This window comes from Oncorhynchus mykiss, chromosome 12 (genome assembly GCF_013265735.2).
Source record: "Oncorhynchus mykiss isolate Arlee chromosome 12, USDA_OmykA_1.1, whole genome shotgun sequence".
Classification (NCBI taxonomy): Eukaryota; Metazoa; Chordata; class Actinopteri; order Salmoniformes; family Salmonidae; genus Oncorhynchus; species Oncorhynchus mykiss.
Genome location: NC_048576.1, coordinates 47715396 through 47732717, shown reverse-complemented (window position 1 = coordinate 47732717; position 17322 = coordinate 47715396). Strand labels below are relative to the sequence as shown.

The following is a 17322-nucleotide window of genomic DNA, read 5'->3' as shown; positions in this document are numbered from 1 at the left end:
TGTCACGGTCACTGCAGACTACACACTCACACCAGCCAAATCAGCAGCACCCACTCTATGACTCAACCAGGGAAATGTCCTAATATGTCATCCCAATGAGTCTGCAGATGTTGATGAGTCACACTATGACAGGGCTCTTGACTGAATTAAGAGAAAAGCAACTGCATATCTGTCAGACAAATTAATCTGTTAGATATGGAAGTTGACAACATATAGGGCTGGTTTCCCAGCCAGTTTAAGCCTAATCCAAGACTAAAAAGCATTCTCAATGGTGATTATCCACTGAAATAATGTTATTGTAGTAGTGTGTGCTGTACATCATTGGAACTGACTGACACACACAAACACACACTTGCAGGAAAGCATATCTAATGTGCTCTGGTTCGCCCCGGGGTGAGTGATTTGAGTGATTCTCCATTGAAATAGTTGTTTTAGTCCAGGACTAAAATGTATCTGTGTCTGGGGTTGTTCCATGTCATATATATATATATATATATATATATATACATACCTTTATTTAACATTTCAGCAAGCCATGATACCAACCATCTCAGATTGTTCTGAAATCGTTTCTGTAGTTAAAAACAGATAAGATAAGTATTACGGAAACATTTTGTTGGAATATAATTTGATCTCTGAGAAATTAAGCTAATTGATTGCACCCAAATTGGCCATTTTAATTGATAGCATACAATAATTATTAATAATATAATATTCAATTATAGTACCTAACATCCAAAGTTTTTTTTAACGATGAGTAAGACAAATAAATGGACAAAAGCCAACCACAGACCCTCCACACCCCACACCAATCCCACCCCAACAACCAGTATATACAGTGCATTCGGAAAGTATTCAGACCCCTTCACTTTTTCCACATTTTGCTACGTTAACACCTTATAATAACATGTATTAAATAAAAAAAATCCTCATCAATCTACACACAATACCCCATAATGACAAAGTGAAAACAGGTTTTTATTATTTACAAAAGCATTCAGACCATTTGCTATGAGACTTGAAATTGAGCTCAGGTGAATCCTATTTCCATTGATCATCCTTGAGATATTTCTACAGCTTGTTTTGAGAACACCTGTGGTAATTTCAATTGATTGGACACAATTTGGAAAGGCACACACCTGTCTATACAAGGTCCCATAGTTGACAGTGCATGTCAGAGCAAAAACTAAGCCGTGATGTCAAAGGAATTGTCCTTAAGAGTACTGAGACAGGATTGTGTTGAGGCACAGATCTGGGGAGGGTTACCAAAACATTTCTGCAGCATTGAAAGTCTCCAAGAACACAGTGGCCTCCATCATTCCTAAATGGAAGAAGTTAAGAACCACCAAGACTCTTCCTAGAGCTGGCCACCCTGCCAAACTGAACAATCAGGAGAGAAGGGCCTTGGTCAGGGAGGTTATCAAGAACCTGATGGTCACTTTGACAGAGCTCCAGAGTTCCTCTGTGGAGATGGGAGCACCTTCCAGAAGGACAACCATCTCTGCAGCAATCCACCAATCGGGTCTTTATGGTAGTGGCCAGACGGAAGCCGCTCCTCAGTAAAAGGCACATGACAGCCCACTTGGAGTTTGCCAGAAGGCACCTAAAGGACTCTCAGACCATGAGAAACAAGATTCTCTGGTCTACGGTGAAGCATAGCGGTGGCAGCATCATGCTGTGGGGATGTTTTTCAGCGGCAGGGACTGGGAGACTAGTTACAATTGAGGCAAAGATGAACGGAGCAAAGTACAGAGAGATCCTTGATAAAAACCTGCTCCAGAGCGCTCAGGACTTCAGACAGGGGCGAAGGTTCACCTTCCAACAGGACAACGAACCTAAGCACACATGCAAGACAACACAGGAGTGACTTCGTGACAAGTCTCTGAATTTCCTTGAGTGGCCCAGCCAGAGCCTGGACTTGAACCCGATCGAACATCTCTGGAGAGATGTGAAAATACAAACTTTTTTCTCCTAATAGCAGGAACAGCACCATGTAGTGGTCAGAACCTGGTAACATTAGGATGTTGGATGGGACACACCAAATTCACTGAGAATACATAACATAGGATGAAGAAACAAAATTCAGCGCCACAGCTCCATACTACTTGTCAGACAGATTTTGAAAATGTGTAACTCATTGTTAGAAAAAGGTTTGGTCCTTCTATAAGAATCCTATAAATTAAAAGTGATGATTTGGGTGCAATCAATTAGCTTAATTCAGAGATCACATTATATTTCATCAAAATAATGTTGCAGGAATGCTAATCTTATATGTTCCTAACAACAGAAACGATTTCAGAACAATCTGAGATGGCGGCTGTCGAAAATCTTCTTTCTTGTGCTTTTTATTAAGGTGGAACGACCCTCTGGGAAACTGCCCCTTATTGTGTAATCTACACAAAGAAATACACTCAACTTGACAAATGAAAACATGATTCATCCATCAATGTTTCTTTTCATTGTACACTTCACTGTACATGTAAACCAGGCCTAAATTAGTATGGGTAAGTGTACTTACTGAGAACGTGTCAAAGCACTCAGTGATAGCATGGTATAGCTCATCCCTGATATGTTTTTTTCTCTGATTACAGTATGTCACAGAGACTGAAAGCAACCTCCAGCAAGTCAAAACTCTGTTGGCAAGCACTCAGAAGGACAAAGTAGAGCTGGCCAATCAGCTTGAAGAAGAGAAAAGGTACAGTGTCAGGGATTTCTATGGAATGATTCATTTGTGGCACAAAAATATATAAATACTAAATTGCTCAGAGCAATTGAATATATATATATATATATATAGATAGTGAGCGGACCAAGTAATTGGGCGTCACTCTAAAGCGGGAAGGTGGAATAAACGAGTCAGGAGTATGTTTTCTTGATTGAACACAGTTCTCTATTGAGGGCATTTGGTCAACACAAACACTCCAACATAATCAATGAAAGTCTTCCAAGGAAAAACATACATCTTCTCCAGATGAAACAGGAACACAATAGGATTAGCTTTAAACTACAACAAAAGTCACAGGATTGTCACCGGCTTAGTGGTTCTTCCTGGATAGCTCTTCTCTCTCAGTGGCCACCTTCCAGAGATAGTTTTCCCCTCTCCTTTCTGCTGGTTCCATTCTCTCTCTTATAGGGGAAGGAGAGTATGTCATTAGTACCGTCAGCTGTGCTTAATTGCCTCTGGTTACCTTGTCTCCCATGCCTTGTTGGGCTACTATCCGTGAGCCCAGCCTGCCCTCTGGTGGTCCTTCCACAATATATACATATATATATATATATATATATATAAAGTATCCACTTTCATGACAACAGGATATTACTATTGTCATTTCGGCAATTGAAACCAATGCTAAAACCTCAAGTGCGAAAATCCCCTCTATTATTCCATTTATGGTAATCAGAAGAACATTGCTAGGGCATTGTCATTTTCATATGCCCTGCTTTTAAAATACAAATTTTATTAGCTAGCTGCATTAGCCATCTTTGGTAGAACTTTCAGCTGTGAATAGAATCTATTGTTCCAGTAAAAGAGATAATATGCGTCCCAATGGCACCCTATTCCCTATATAGTAATAATGTTTTCAATAGGGTAGCCATTTGGAACGGATCCATGGTTGTCGGTGCTGTGATCAGACCTGTGCCAAATACATATGTCAAACACTTTCACATACTTAAAGTGCGCTTCATTTAACCTGACCAGTTTTCAGGGTGGGAGTATTTAGCACTTTTGGGACTATTCCATTGCACAGGGCAAGCTCAGTCAAGTGTACCTCAAGTGATTTAATTGACATACTGTATGCAGTTCTTGAAATGGGACAATGCTTTCCTATACAGTGTACTGAGTCCGACTCCTCTAATTTTCTACTGCTGGAGTACTGGCACCTTTTATGATGAGTATGGTCACCCAAAATGAGTACCCACACCTATTTAATTCTACTTCATGCACTGTCCGTATGTATTTTGAACCAGGTGTGGTACTGTGTAGCTCAGTTGTTAAGAGCATGGCGCTAGATACGCCAAGGTCAGGGGTTCATTCCCCACAGGGCTCAAATATGCATGTCAAAAATGTATGCAGTCACTGTACTGTAAATTGTTTTAGAAACCATTTGTTGGGTCGTGATGCTCTTCTGTGGCACTTCCCTGACACCTTGTGGCCGACGTATTATTACAGGAAAGTGGAAGACCTTCAGTTCAGAGTGGAGGAAGAGTCAATCACCAAAGGAGACCTTGAGGTATTTATCTACCGTTTGGTAAAAAGCTTAGATCAACAATAGTTTGATAAACATGTTTTGAAGGTATGAGAATGTGTGTTTTATAAGATTACTTTAGCAAAAGTGATCGAATTTTGCTCTTTCTATAGTGTAATGTGAAAGTTATTGAGTAGTAGGCTGGTAGCGATCGACACTATGATGCTCAGTTAGGTTAGAGTGACCAAAAGCCTGTGCCAAACATATAGTGATTAAAACAAGAAGTGAGAAAGATAGACAGGGACGTTTCACATTTTCAATGTTTAGGGGCGGCAGGTAGCCAAGTGGTTAATTAATAGCCTTGGGCCAGTAACGGAAAAGTCACTGGTTTGAATCCCTGAGCTGACGAGGTGAAAAATCTGACTAATATGCCCTTAAGCAAGGCACTTAATCCTAATGACTCAAATGTAAATGTCTATCCTCTTCCAATCTATTGACAACTGTTACAGAAAATCCCATGTGATGTGTATTTTTCACACAGCCTCTTCAATCTTTACAGGTTTCTGTGTCTTGTCTTTTTTTCTACCTCTGGTCTCTCTCCGTTCTCTTTTCCTCTCTGTAGACTCAGACGAAATTGGAGCATGCCCGTTTTCGGCAGCTTGAGCAGAATCTGTTCCTCGAAAAGTCGAGAGCAGAAAAGCTTCAGAAAGAATTAGAGGTGAATTGGGTAACTGATAGCCCATCCTAGAGCCCCTGCCTGTATCCATTTTCCTTTGCGCTTCTCCCCTGTATCATTTGTTTTGGTTGCTGTGGGACTTGCAGCACAAATCCTTATCATTCCTGCCCTGCACCTGTCTCCAAACTCAGTCACTCATACAGAAAATCCTGTCAGTTACGTCATCAAACGGCATAGACTACAATCAGAATTGGATGCCATTGCCCTGATTTATTTACCAATGCCAGGAATGCTCTGTACAGATATTAGGTTTCATGTTGAGAGAAACAAATTTCAAGCCTGACGACTCACACTAAACTCTTCCGCTATTCTGTCGTTGCGAAATACTTTAGTCTGAGACTGCCATCATTGAAGTTGTTTGTGGTGACGTGGGGCATTGTACAAAACAAAGGAATTTCACCAATCAGAGTATCAAAGCCAATGACGGATTTTCAAACCGCCACTTTACCTACGTGTGTTCTGGCTCTGACCCAACCCATAGGTTTCTGGACCAATCAGAAATCCCCAAATGTGTTCGCATTCGGTGATGGGTCAGAGAGGTACTCAGATCCAGACTCATTGCGGATAAGAAACGAATGTCTGTGGACGTGGTATAGCGTTTGGCCGGAACAAGGAGTTTGAGTAGTCAGGCAAACAAATTGCACAAGTGTAACCTGAATTGATTATTTCATTAATGAATGAACAATTGGCCTCACATCCAATAGAAAACCTCTCTATCGCGTCTCAAATGACACCGTATTGCCTATATCATGCACTACTTCTGACAAGAGCCATATGTGCTCTATGGGGAATAGTGTGCCAGACACAGCCTCTATCTATTTCTCTCTTGGCTCTCAGCTCTATTTCTCTTGGCTCTCTTTCCTCGTTCCTTTTGTCGCCCACTCACAAAAATCTTTTTTGAGTTCGCAGGGTGCAATGCTGGAGCGATTGTCAGCTGTAGTCGGCGTCGTTTCCACTGTTGATGTCGTAACTTTGCGTTAGTTTATAAGGAGGTTAAATTGGTGGCATAATATTAGAATTAGCACCAATGCGAAACTTCCATTAAGTTCTGCTGAGGACCAAAATATTGCCTTATACAGTTATGTACAGATATATACTGTCACACAATCATTTTGTGGTGAAACACACTTAGCACATTTGGGTCATGAATGTTATATAGCGCTACAAATATACTGATTTTACCTACAGGGAAGACGCAGACTTGATGCAGCACCCTTGAGGTTGGGTAAGAGAACCAAGGTGAAACAAAATGGACTCGTCGTTTCGTTCAGCTATCTAAACTGTTTGATTCCCAGTTGTCTATTTTTGACGACGTTGATCTTGCGAAGTCAATCTTGCCTTTTTCTTGAACTTAATTATTATCTCAATGCTATTAGGGAACTTTTTGATAACTACTTTTCCTAGAAACCTATCAACTGTAGTGTTGATTTTGCCTCAATGGTCTGTATTAACATACTATGCACTCCGTGTCATTATGTCTGCTCTGCCAAACATGGAGTTCTGTCATTTTAATTGGATGTTTGAAAATGTCACATTTTAATTGCTATGTGTGGTCCTAGTGATTGCCTATCTATGTGTAGTGTTATGTCTGGGGGTTTCTGTGTGGGCTTTGTGCATCTGCCTGGCTTCTTTAGTGACAAAATAGCAAAGAATGGCTTGCTTTCTTCTGATTAGGTTGTAATGCACCTGCTGATTTTAAAAGCTCAACTTGTTTTTGATGCCTGCGAGCAAAGCATTTACTCAAACCAAGGGATTTCCACTGTAATGCTGAGCAGTCTGCTGGCCCAGCTTGTACGCTCATATGATTCTCAATAGGCCTCTTTTCCTGGGCCTGCATGCTGTAATCAAGTATTTTATTTGGACGCTTGGTGCTTGAAAGATGCCATCCTGTTTCAGGCAAGACGTCATCCCCGTTACAGGACTGACACTATCCGGTCATTCTGTTACGGGAACGATACTCCTGACAGTTTCAGTAATGACTCAAACCACATTAAGGCACTGACGGTCTCTCTCTCTCTCTCTCACTCTGCCTCCACAGCAAAGCACAGTTGAGGAGCAGAGCCGCGTCATACAGCTGGAGGATGAACTGGCTCTGCGTCGGGCCGAGATCGAGGAGCTCCAGGTCCGGCTCCGGGATGCGGCCAAGGACGGGGACTCCACCCAGGGGCCGGTGGCCCAGTCGGAAAACATTCTGCTCCGAGAGCAGCTCCTGACGGCAGGCCGGGAGCACCACAAGGAGAGCAGCCAGCTGAGGGAGAAGTACGAGGCTGCAGTGGCAACGGGCCAGGAGGAGACAGACAAACTGAAAGCCACGGTGGACAAACAGAGCCAGGAGATCATTGAGCTGAAGCAGAAAGTCCATCAGGCCTCTACAGAGAACATGGAGATGATGGACAACTGGAAGGTGAGAGGCACTATTCTCAGAACATAAAGGGAATTAAATTACTCATTTGGAGATGTAGGTCTCTCTCTCTCTCTCTCTCTCTAATCTTCTATCCCTCTCCTCAAGGTCAAGCTGGACACCCTGGTCAACGACCACCAGCGTTCCCTTGAGGACCTGAAGGCCTCGCTGTCCAGCGGCTCGGCCAAAGGCCAGGAGCAGGAGCCCCAGGAGCTGAGGACCACACTGGAGAGCCTGCGCATGGAGCACCAGCTGGAGCTGGAGAATCTCAAGGCCAGGCATGAGATCGAGGCAGCCATGCTGGCCAAGGAGCGTGACGGTCTGCGCTCACGCCTGCAGGATGCCAAGGGCCAGCTGGTCGAGAACAGCCAGAACTGGAATAGCCAGGCCCAGACGAAGGCCAGGAGTGACCAGCAGGCCCTGGAGCTGAGGGAGGTCTGGGAGAAGTTCCAGAAGGCCCAGCTGAGGGTGGGCGAGCTGGAGAGGCTGCAGGGCGAGCAGGACGGCGCCCGAGACAAGCTCCAGGAGCGCTTGGAGCTGGCTGAGAAGAAGATGGTGGACTACAAGGCCCTGCAGAAGGCCGAGGCCCAGAGTAGACAGGAGCTCTACAGCCTGGAGGAGAAACTGAGGGTGACTGAGAACCGGCTGCAGGCGGTGCAGGATGACCACCACATGCCACAGGATGCCAACGTGAGTCCTCCGGGGGGATAACTGTGTTAGCATTGGTTGTATATGCTATGCTGTGCTCCAGATGAGAGTCCTGTGACCCAACTATAAAATGCACTAAGGTTGCGTTTAGAGCGCTAAAGGGCGCTAATGTCCTTATTCATGTGATATAATACTAGCTTTCTAGAAACATTCTTTACACAAGTAAGTCAAATACTTCCACATGATATCCATGCTTTTCTAGTTCCTTGTGTGTTTCCATATCTTGTCCTTCAATAAACAAATAAAGCAATGAGTTGTCATGGATTTTAACTCTCAATTTTGTCTCCCTCTCAGGTTATAGAAAATAATGACATCTTGGAGGAAAAGATAAAGCTAAAACAGAATGTTGAAGGTATCGTAAATGTTAACCTGGCTAATTAAATTGTATTGTTACTGTAAACATATGTTTAGGAAAATGAGGATCGTTTTAAATACCCTTAATGTCCAACCGCTGTTATAGTAAAGCATTTCACATGTCAGACCTCTGCAGGCTTTTGATTGTACTTTGAGAACCTTGCATACCGTAAAACTTCAGTTATTGGAATCATCCGTTTTTATTCCCAGTAAGAAACTGCTAGCCCTTGGCTGCTAACAGCTGAGAACTGCTAGCTAATTGGCATGCACAAAACAGTCAACATTGGGTGTAAAGACAGAAATTGAGAAGGGTCTATCTGCAGACTGTGTTTACTAGATGCTGCACCCACTTACTTTATGCCACGCCAACTGCCATTGAGGCTGTTAGCTATCTAGCAGCCTCCCAAGTGGTGCAGAGGTCTAAGGCACTGCATCTCAGTGCTAGAGGCGTCACTACAGACCCTGGTTCGATTCCAGGCTGTATCACAACCGGCCGTGATTGGGAGTCCCATAGGGCAGAGCACAATTGGCCCAGCGTCGTTAGGGTTTGGCCGGGGTAGGCCGTCATTGTAAATAATAATTTGTTCTTAACTGACTTGCCTGATTAAATAAAAGTTTATAAAAAATAAATCTAGGACACCGGCACACAGTGTCCTTCGCCCCCCCCCTGCTAAACACTGCTTTCCCACAGTTATTTTAACTTTACAGCAAAGAGTTGGGTTGGCTACACTAGCTACGTACTTCCCTCGCCGTAAAGTTAACAGAACTGCTGCCGCAGAATTTAGTGGGTGCGGCATGTAGTAACCACAGTCTGCAGATAGACATTGCAGAAATCGTCCGATCGTCCTCGTGGTAAAAGTAAGAACTGACGAAAATGCACAGTCAAAGAGGAGAATAATTATTCTGTCAAGAGGCATACTAAAACAAAACAAACTTGACACAGTGTGTGAAGGATAACACATTAGTGAAGGAAATGAAGAAATTCATTAAAATCCTGGAAGTGAATGCTAGAATTAAACAAAATGTACTATGCAAATGAGCAAAAGCTGTATGCGTTAAGGAAATAGAAGCCTTTCTCTAATAAGCGCCTGTTGTGTTCATTGATTTAAGCAAATAAACGCCCAGGCTTTTAATTGAAGTTTTACGGTAGTTAGATTCCAAGGCTTTTGACCAACGGTGGTTTTACGTTTCTTTCAGAAACTATGGAGAATCTGACCAAAAGAGAAAGAGAGGTCTCTACTCTCACATCACATGTCGATGCCCTCAAATCACAGATAACTGGTAAATGATACTGCTACGACTACGATATGTTGCGTAAAAGGTGAAAAGAGACTCCGCACACTGATGAAGACCTCATGGGAGCATAGAATATAGTGTGTGGAGTATATCTCCACCTCTTATTGAACATTCTTTGATATCCAGAACCAATTCAAGTCAATAGATGTGTGTATGAATGTAATCTTTTTTTCTATTTATTGTATTTTGCACTCCATGAATGTCTTCACAAATACGACACATTCATTCTCTATCAACTTCATGCACAGTATTTGATTGCCTGAGAACATTTACTCTGTAAGGGCGTTCGTCTGTAGGAGGAAGAGAAGCGGACCAAAGCGCAGCGTGGTGGTTGTTCATATTTTAATAAATCACTACACATGAACAAACTAACGAAAACAAGAAATGTGAGAACGCAAAACAGTCCTATCCTGTGACGACAAACACAGTGACAGGAACAATCACCCCCAAACACACAGTGAAACCCAGGCTACCTAAGTATGATTCTCAATCAGAGACAACTAATGACACCTGCCTCTGATTGAGAACCATACTAGGCCGAAAACATAGAAATGCCCCAAAACATAGAAAAACAAACAGACTGCCCACCCAACTCACGCCCTGACCATACTAAATAAATACAAAACAACAGAAATAGAGGTCAGAACGTGACAGTACCCCCCCCCAAAGGTGCGGACTCCGGCCGCAAAACCTTGACCTATAGGGGAGGGTCTGGGTGGGCGTCTGTCCGCGGTGGCGGCTCTGGCGCGGGACGCGGACCCCACTTCACCATTGTCTTAGTCCGCCTTATTGTCCGCCTCCCTGGCTTACTCACCATGGCCACCCCTCTCAATGACCCCACTGGACAGAGGGGCTGCTCGGGACAGAGGGGCAGCTCGGGACAGAGGGGCGATAGCAGCTCGGGACAGAGGGGCGATAGCAGCTCGGGACAGAGGGGCGATGGCAGCTGCTCGGGACAGAGGGGCGATGGCAGCTGCTCGGGACAGAGGGGCAGCTGCTCGGGACAGAGGGGCAGCTGCTCGGGACAGAGGGGCAGCTGCTCGGGACAGAGGGGCAGCTGCTCGGGACAGAGGGGCAGCTGCTCGGGACAGAGGGACAGCTGCTCGGGACAGCTGCTCGGGACAGAGGGGCGGCAGCAGCTTGGGACAGAGGGGCGACAGCTGCTCTGGACAGAGGGGCAGCTGCTCGGGCGGCCCCTGGCTGACTGACGGCACTGGCGGCCCCTGGCTTACTGGCGGCCCCTGGCTTACTGGCGGCACTGGCGGCCCCTGGCTGACTGGCGGCACTGGCGGCCCCTGGCTGACTGGCGGCACTGGCGGCCCCTGGCTGACTGGCGGCACCTGGCTTACTGGCGGCACTGGCGGCCCCTGGCTGACTGGCGGCACTGGCGGCCCCTGGCTGACTGGCGGCACTGGCGGCCCCTGGCTGACTGGCGGCCCCTGGCTGACTGGCGGCACTGGCGGCCCCTGGCTGACGGGCGGCACTGGCGGCTCCTGGCAGACGGGCGGCACTGGCGGCTCCTGGCAGACGGGCGGCACTGGCGGCTCCTGGCAGACGGGCGGCACTGGCGGCTCCTGGCAGACGGGCGGCACTGGCGGCTCCGGGCAGACGGGCGGCGCTGGCGGCGCTGGGCAGACGGGCGGCGCTGGCGGCGCTGGGCAGACGGGCGGCGCTGGCGGCGCTGGGCAGACGGGCGGCGCTGGGCAGACGGGCGGCGCTGGGCAGACGGGCGGCGCTGGGCAGACGGGCGGCGCTGGGCAGACGGGCGGCGCTGGGCAGACGGGCGGCACTGGCGGCGCTGGGCAGACGGGCGGCACTGGCGGCGCTGGAGAGGAGGAAGGCTCTGGAACCGCCGGACTGACGGGCGGCACTGGCGGCGCTGGGCAGACGGGCGGCGTTGGCGGCGCTGGGCTGACGAGCGGCACTGGCGGCGCTGGAGAGGAGGAAGGCTCTGGAAGCGCTGGAGAGGAGAGAGCCCCTGCAAGGATGGGCCGGAGAGACAGCCTGGTACGGGGAGCTGCCACCGGAGGGCTGGTGCGTGGAGGTGGTGACGGATAGACCGGACCGTGAAGGCGTACTGGAGATCTTGAGAGCAGGGCTGGCACCAACCGCCCTGGCTGGATCTTCACCCTAGCCCGGCAGATGTGGGGAGCTGGGATGTAGCGCACCGGGCTAAGCACGCGTACTGGGGACACCGTGCGCACAACTGCATAACACGGTGCCTGACCAGCACCACGCCCGCCACAGTTAGCACTGCTAGGAGCACTGTAGTGCTGAGATGGCACAGGACGTGCAAGGCTAGGGAGATGCACAGGAGGCCTGGTGCGTGAGGCTGGCACAGTCTTCACCAGACCCCTCGCTCGTACCTCAGGATGCGTATGGAAAGCTGACCCCGGTGCCATTAAATCCCTGACACGCTCCGTCGGGCGAATGTCGTGCCTCATGCACCAAACCAGCAAGTCCCTCATATCACTCTCCTCCAATTTCCCCATTAACTCCTTCACAGTCTCTGCTTCGCTCACCTCCAACACCAGCTCTGGTTCTGAGCTCCTCCTTGGCTCCTCACGATAAACGGGGGGAGTTGGCTCAGGTCTGACTCCTGACTCTGCCACACTCCCCCTGTGCCCCCCCCCAAGAAATTTTTGGGGGTGACTCTCGGGCTTCCATCCGCTCTGCCGTGCTAGTTCCTCATAATGCCGCCTCTCTGCTTTTGCTGCCTCCAGCTCGGCCTTGGGGCGGCAATATTCTCCTGGCTCTGCCCATGGTCCTTTCCCGTCTAGAATCTCCTCCCAAGTCCATCTCTCCAAGTAGTGCAGCCTCTCCCACTGCTGCTTCTGCCGCTGCTGCTGTTGCTCCTGCTGCACCAGTCGCTTCTCCTGCTGCTGCTGTTGCTGCAGCCTCTGTTTACCACGCCGCTTGGTCCTTGGTGGGTGGGTGATTCTGTAAGGGCGTTCGTCTGTAGGAGGAAGAGAAGCGGACCAAAGCGCAGCGTGGTGGTTGTTCATATTTTAATAAATCACTACACATGAACAAACTAACGAAAACAAGAAATGTGAGAACGCAAAACAGTCCTATCCTGTGACGACAAACACAGTGACAGGAACAATCACCCCCAAACACACAGTGAAACCCAGGCTACCTAAGTATGATTCTCAATCAGAGACAACTAATGACACCTGCCTCTGATTGAGAACCATACTAGGCCGAAAACATAGAAATGCCCCAAAACATAGAAAAACAAACATAGACTGCCCACCCAACTCACGCCCTGACCATACTAAATAAATACAAAACAACAGAAATAGAGGTCAGAACGTAACATACTCTCAAATATATTGCATGAAAAAAAAGTAAAGTAATGAAATGATAAAACTAAATTCATTAATAATAAAACAATTGAATAATAAAATAAAACATTTCACTGACTGTCGACTGAATATACATATCCTTTTTTTTAACAAAAATATAAACGCAACATGTAAAGTGTTGGTCTTATGTTTCATGAGCTGAAATAAAAGATCTCAGAAATTTTCCATACGCACAAAAAATGTTTGCCAAGATAATCCATCCACCTGCCACATATGGCATATCAAGAAGCTGATTAAACAGCATGATCATTACACAGCTGCACCTTGTGCTGGGGACAGTAAAAGGCCACTCTAAAATGTGAAGTTTTGTCACACAACAAAGTGCCACAGTTTTGAGGGAATGTGCAATTGGCATGGTGACTGCAGGAATGTCCAACAAAGCTGTTGACAGAGAATTTAATGTTCTACCATAAGCCTCCTCCAACGTCATTTTAGAGAATTTGGCAGTATGTTCAATCGGCCTCACAACGACAGTATGGAGTTGTGTGGGAGAGCAGTTTGGTGATGTCAACGTTGTGAACAGAGTGCCCCATGGTGGCAGTGGGGTTATGGTATGGGCAGGCATAAGCTACGGACGACAAACACAATTGCATTTTATCGATAGCAATTTGAATGCACAGAGATGCAGTGATGAGATCCTGAGGCCAGTTGTCGTGCCATTCATCCACCGCCATCACCTCATGTTTCAGCATGATAATGCATAGCCCCATGTCGTAAGGATCTGTACACAATTTCTGGAAGCTGAAAATGTCCCCGTTTTTCCAAGGCCTGCATACTTACCGTGTACAACAGCGTGTTCCATTTCAGCCAATATGGAGCACAGCCATTGAAGAGGATTGGGACAACATTTCACAGGACACAATCAATAGCCTGATCAACTTTATGCAAAGGAGATGTGTAGCGCTGAATGTGGCAAACGGTGGTAACACCAGATACTGACTGGTTTTCTGATACACGCACCTACCTTTTTTTAAGATACCTGTGACCAGCAGATGCATATCTGTATTCCCAGTCATGTGAAATCCATAGTTTAGGGCCTAATACATTTATTTCAAATGACTGATTTCCTTATATGAACTGTAACTCAGTAAAATCTTTGAAATTGTTGCACTTTGCGTTTATATTTTTGTTCAGTGTATATATATTTAAAGTGCCGACATTGCAGTACTTGTTGGTCCAAACCAAACATTTAACTCTAAATCCTTCTCAAACTTCTTTTTGTCCACCAGCCTTGGAGGGCAAAGTTCGCTTGGGTGAGAAGAAGGGCGATGCCCTGGTCAAGGAGAAGATGCGCCTGGAGGCCGACCTTGAGTGCATGACCAAGAAGTCCCATGATGCATCGGGACAGCTGGTTGTCATTAGCCAGGAGCTACTGAAGAAGGAGAGGTCATTTAATGACGAGAGAAAGAGGGAACACTATTGATTTTACACCACAGCTCAGTATTTTCCCTTTGAAATATGGAATAAAACATGGCAGCCCACCCAAAGCTACAAGATATAGCTTACATTCATCTGAAGGAGATTAGATGTTTGCTAATGCACTTGTATGAAACTGTCCCCCGTCTTTACACATACAGTATTTTGTGCTAGAGTCATGCATTTTCAAAGACTGACAAAACAGTCGCAACTCGTCTTTGTGATATGCAGTCACTAGACGTATGCTAGACATCTGTTTTATGAGGATCAATCCACCTCAGTTAAGGTAATGGAGAAAATTAGCCTGATTAAAAGTAGGCCTAAAAGGCCTTTTCACCCCTCAAGTCATTGCATTGTCATAGCTGAGAAAGTGTCCCATTCCTCAGTCTAAGGCATTTAGGGAGATTACGCACAGCGCTTAGGCCTGGAAATATAAGCAAACATTTATTGAAAGGACAACAGCACAACATTATGTATCTCAGTGACTCTTAGGGCACCTAAGTTTGCAGTATTTGACTGTGTCAACTGCCTTTCATAGAGAAAAACAAATATGCCATGTATCATAGATAGTTTTGGGTCATTGATAGTGAAACAACCCTGAATCTAGCCTGGGTGCCAGTCTCTTTCTGCTCTCTTGCCAACTCTGGGGAATTGTCATGCAAATGACACAATTGGAGTTGGCAAGAGCACAATCAGGTCTAGGACCAGGCTACCCTGAATCAGGAAGGCAAGGGTAAATCTTAACGGTACTCTTTGTTGTATCGTCCCCTTGTGTCAGGAGTCTGAACGAGTTAAGGGTGTTACTGCTGGATTCCCCTCGCCACTCGCCCGGCCTGGACCGAGACCTGAGCCGAGAGGTGCACAAGGCTGAGTGGAGGGTGAAGGAGCAGAAACTCCAGGATGACATCAAGACCCTGAGAGACAAACTGCTCCTGCTGGTGAGAGGGGAGGGGCTGGGAGATGTCAATCACAGTGCTGGCTACTCATCCCATCGTGTGTCCATCAACTTAGGGTTGTATTCACTAGTAACCAAACGGGAGTAAACAGGCTGAAACGAGGAGGAATGCTTGTTTTCTTTGTTAAACGTTTTGCTATGGTGTGTACTAATCAATGTGACATAGTTTGTTGTGTTCCCACAAAGATGAACTCTGGTCTAGAAGTACAAAAGCTCAACGTGATTAAAATTATAAATGTTCCATGTTTCTTATTTAAAGTGGATACAGTATTTGGCTATTATTTCATTAATGTCTGTATCCTATATGATTTAAAATATGTTTGACTCTGTGTATTCATATCAAAGGCAGACCTAGCAATGACAGATGTAGCCCTCCACATTTGTCCAGCAATGGATTGAATAACTAAACAGGGTTGTGTTCATTAGGGCCAACAACTATAAAAGTCAAAGTAGTCTTCCTGTTAAAGTCTGTTTTCTTTATTTTAGTGCCTAATGAACACCCAGTTGATCCCTATGCTTTATGTGTGTGTTCTCAGGGCAGGGAGAGGGGCTCGTCCTCAGATCACAGGCGCTACTCTATGCTGGACCCGTCGACCCTGGACTCGGAGGTGACACTTCTGCGCCAGCGGCTCATGAGCACAGAGGAGGCTCTGAGGGGAGCCCTGGAGCACAACCAGGAAGTGGACCAGCTGGTGCAGGCCATGCGCACGCACCCAGACAAGAGCGAGGTAAACTAGAACAGGACCACCTCTAGCTAGCACTTGTTTTGCCTTTCTGGGACAGATTTTGCTTTATAGTGACTATTTTGAAGTAGGGTCTACTTGCAATGACTGTGATTGTTTTTCCCTATTAAACTTAGTTTTTATCCAGAGCGACTTACAGTCACCCTAATTTAATGTAATATAAGCTACAGTTGCAGGCACTAAAAGTTAGGCCGTGTCATGGTTTTGGCAGAACAATTCCCACAATGTGTGTGCAACTAAATGTGACACTCTATCATCTCCAAGTGGTGTAAAATACATATGAAAAATACATTAAAGTATTACTTAAGTCTGGGGTTTTTTTTCTCGGTATCTGTACTTTACTATTGACATTTTTGACAACTTTTACTCCACTATATTCTGAAAGAAAATAATGTACTTTTTACTCCATACATTTTCCCTAACACCCAAAAGTACTTGTTACATTTCGAATGCTTAGCAGGACAGGGAAATGGTCCAATTCAGAGCATCCCTGATCATCCTTACTGCCTCTGATCTCATGGGCTCACTAAACACAAATGCTTCGTTTGTAAATTATGTCTGAGGGTTGGAGTGTTCCCCTGGCTATATGTAAATTTAAAAAACAGGAACATCGTGTCATCTGGTTTGCTTAATATAAGTAATTAGAAATTATTCATATTTTTCCTTTTGATACTTAAGTACATTAAGCAATTACATTTACTTTAAACCCAAGTATTTTACTGGGTGACTTTCCTTTAACATGAGTTGTTTTCTATTAAGGTAACGTTACTTTTACTCAAGTATGATAATTGGGTACTTTTTCCACTACTGTCATCTCCTTGCGATAGTTTGTCACAGAAACCTTTACCCACAATGGTAACATGAGTTTGATTGGCAAATGTTTAAAAATACGTGTTTCTTGAACAGCAAACAGTGTATGTACCATGTAACAAAGTACTAACAACACTGCAATTACACTGTACTTGCCTTTGTAACAACCACATAAATACATGGTTTCAGTGTAATTTAATATAAAGTGGTACCGTTACAAAAGTCAGGATATATGAGTTTGAATAGTGTAAATGCACGCTTCTTTCATGATTCTCTTTCAGGTGCATGGTGGTGCAAATTCAGCCAATGGAATTCATCAACAGAATTCGTCCTTTACTCAAGATGTAG

The 17322-nt window shown here is 45.7% G+C and overlaps 1 protein-coding gene across 5 annotated transcripts in view; it reads left to right on the top strand.

The window, feature by feature from the left end:
- Nucleotides 1–17322, top strand: part of LOC110537702 (CAP-Gly domain-containing linker protein 2) — a 78021-nt gene that overhangs the window by 58313 nt on the left and 2386 nt on the right. The window contains exons 7-18 of one of the 5 annotated variants that reach the window (XM_036937667.1): nt 2592–2695; nt 4172–4232; nt 4810–4905; nt 6112–6162; nt 6962–7327; nt 7433–8014; nt 8327–8384; nt 9584–9667; nt 14280–14436; nt 15245–15404; nt 15958–16153; nt 17260–17318. In XM_036937667.1, the coding sequence (XP_036793562.1) occupies nt 2592–2695; nt 4172–4232; nt 4810–4905; nt 6112–6162; nt 6962–7327; nt 7433–8014; nt 8327–8384; nt 9584–9667; nt 14280–14436; nt 15245–15404; nt 15958–16153; nt 17260–17318 (1974 nt within the window). Of the gene's footprint in view, nt 1–2591; nt 2696–4171; nt 4233–4809; nt 4906–6111; nt 6163–6961; nt 7328–7432; nt 8015–8326; nt 8385–9583; nt 9668–14279; nt 14437–15244; nt 15405–15957; nt 16154–17255; nt 17319–17322 lie in introns of all 5 variants that reach the window. The other 4 variants (XM_021623950.2, XM_021623953.2, XM_021623952.2 and 1 more) reach the window with 4 other exon arrangements.